The following is a 2,161-nucleotide window of genomic DNA, read 5'->3' as shown; positions in this document are numbered from 1 at the left end:
ATGTGGGCTCTCACAGTAGGATATGGAGCTCTGTTCACACAATGGTTAAGTGTTCAGCTGCAAACCGTAAGGTTGGCAGTTCAAATCCACCCAGAAGCTCCACAGGAGAAAGACCTGGTGGTCTGCTTCCATAAAGATTACAGCCAAGAAAACCCTATGGGGCAGTTCTGTCACATGGGGTCGCTATGAGTCACAATCGACTCAACGGCACTCAACAACAACACGGTTGGATAGTTCCACCCTCAGCCCTCCATGTCCTCCTCCCCTGTGGCATGGAGACCTGGGCTCCCTAAGACAATCCAGCACTTTCCCATCCCTGCCCCAGCGCCCCTGAGTAAGGTGGAGCAGAGTCACGGCGGCCTCAGCCTGTCCTAACCCCTCTCCTGTGCCCACAGCTGCAAAGCACAGGCCGGCTGCTGGAGGAACAGCTGCCCGAGATGATGATGGAGCTCCTGGCCAGTGCCCGTGACAAGATGCTATGCCCCTCAGAGTCGATGCTGACCCGGTCACTGCTCCTGGAAGTCATCGAGCTCCATGCCAACAGCTGGAACCCCTTGACACCCCCCATTACGCAGTACTACAACAGAACCATCCAGAAACTGACAGCCTGACAGCCAGGGGGACTGGCGGGCGGCCCTTGGGCAGCTGGGGCCCTGGTGTGCAGGGCCAGATGGACAGGCAGGAGGACAGGGGTGGCCCTGGCGAGAGAAGGCAGTGGGGAGAAAGGCAGGCAGAGCCGGGGGCCAGGCTGGAGCCAGGCAGGGACGGGATCTGACCCCTAAGAGGAGCCCTCACCCGAGCCCCTGGCCTGAGCATGCCGCGCGCACACCGATAAGGGACGCATGTTTCTGTCTCGTGGTGGCCCCGGCCTCACCCTCCCTCACTCCTGCCCCCCACCCCCTCCCACCCAACACGTCCCCCGCAGGGGCTTTGTGCTAGGGGTTTCATCTCGGTGACTCCTCCAAGACCCTGGCAGCCTCTCCCGCCGGGGACCGGTGTGGGTCAGAAAGGACCTCAAAGGCTGCAAAAGTGGGTCGGAGACGGGCGTGCATTGTTCCGCATTCTGTCTGCTGCCATCGCCAACTGGCAGGAGGCAACACGTAGCAGATGTCCCCGAGGACAAAGGCAGGCACAGACCCTACAGCCACCGTAATTGACGGCCTTTGTCAGCCACAGGGGAGCGGGGAGCCGAGTGAGTCGCTGTTCCTGTAACCTTCACGCTCCACCCGCCCTCACTTCAATCCCAACCCCCACCCCCGCCTGAGCTCAGGCCTTGGGGGTCGGAGAAGGGGGAGAGGGAGTTTGCAGTTACATTTGTACTCTTTTGTTTTATTGTTTTATTGTTTTATTTTCCAAAAATCGGCTCCTTTGAAGTCTCTTTTCTCAATGGAAAGAGCTGGTGGTGAGCATGCATTCCACTCAGCGAGGACCTCCTGATTAGCAGGAGAGCAGACCTGGGCCTGCTGGAAGGATTCTAGCCACAGACAGCTTGGCAGTAGCCAATTAGGGTAATTGGAAACTTCTGCCCCGGCGGGGGTCCCTGCTGGAATCCTGTGTTCCTCAGCCACTTGCCTCCAGCGCCCCTGCGATCTCATTTTAGCTTTGCTCTCTCTCAAAGGGCTGATACTGTCACCACTGGAACTGCATTAAAGCCAGTCCTGGCCCCCAGGGCCGTGTGTTGAACAGGGCACGGAGCGTGGCCGGTAAATTAAAACCAACATGCTAGGTGACAGTTCCCAGCTCCCAGGCTCTTCCTGGGGAGAAGGCTGGGGCCTGGCTGTGGGGCTCCCCAGGACTATGCTGGTTAGGTCAATGGGTTGTTTCACCCCAGGCTCATCACAAGCAGGATCCATAAGCTCAGCTTCCCCCAGCCTCAGTCTGTTGCTCCAGGGAGGGCTCCACGGACAGTCCTGTGGCCCCAGTGGGGTCAGGAAGAGGGGGGACCCACTAAGTCATGATGGGGACAGTCATAGCCAGGTGACTATTTAGGGCTGCCAGATGGAGCTTTCCAGGCTGGAAGCAAGGCTGGGATTTCCTAGAAGGACCAGGTCCCAGGGAGCAGCCCCTGAGCTGATGGCTGGAAAGGAGGCCAGGGCATGAACGCTGGGAGGCTGTCTTCAGGAGCAGAGCTGGCTTCTGCCCAGCTCCATCTCCAGGGTCT

General features: G+C 59.0%; 1 protein-coding gene across 2 annotated transcripts in view; it reads left to right on the top strand.

The window, feature by feature from the left end:
- CTIF (cap binding complex dependent translation initiation factor) overlaps window positions 1-1,182 on the top strand; it is a 312,637-nt gene extending 311,455 nt beyond the window's left edge. For both annotated transcript variants that reach the window (XM_004389973.1, XM_004389972.1), the window contains one exon: window positions 396-1,182. In XM_004389973.1, the coding sequence (XP_004390030.1) occupies window positions 396-611 (216 nt within the window). In that variant the 3' untranslated portion in view covers window positions 612-1,182. The remainder of the gene's footprint in view (window positions 1-395) is intronic.
- Window positions 1,183-2,161: the final 979 nt, after the last annotated feature.

The sequence above is a fragment of the Trichechus manatus genome, unplaced genomic scaffold (genome assembly GCF_000243295.1).
Source record: "Trichechus manatus latirostris isolate Lorelei unplaced genomic scaffold, TriManLat1.0 scaffold00272, whole genome shotgun sequence".
NCBI lineage: Eukaryota > Metazoa > Chordata > Mammalia > Sirenia > Trichechidae > Trichechus > Trichechus manatus.
Note: the sequence above shows the minus strand (reverse complement) of the source record. Positions and strands in the feature narration are given on the sequence as shown.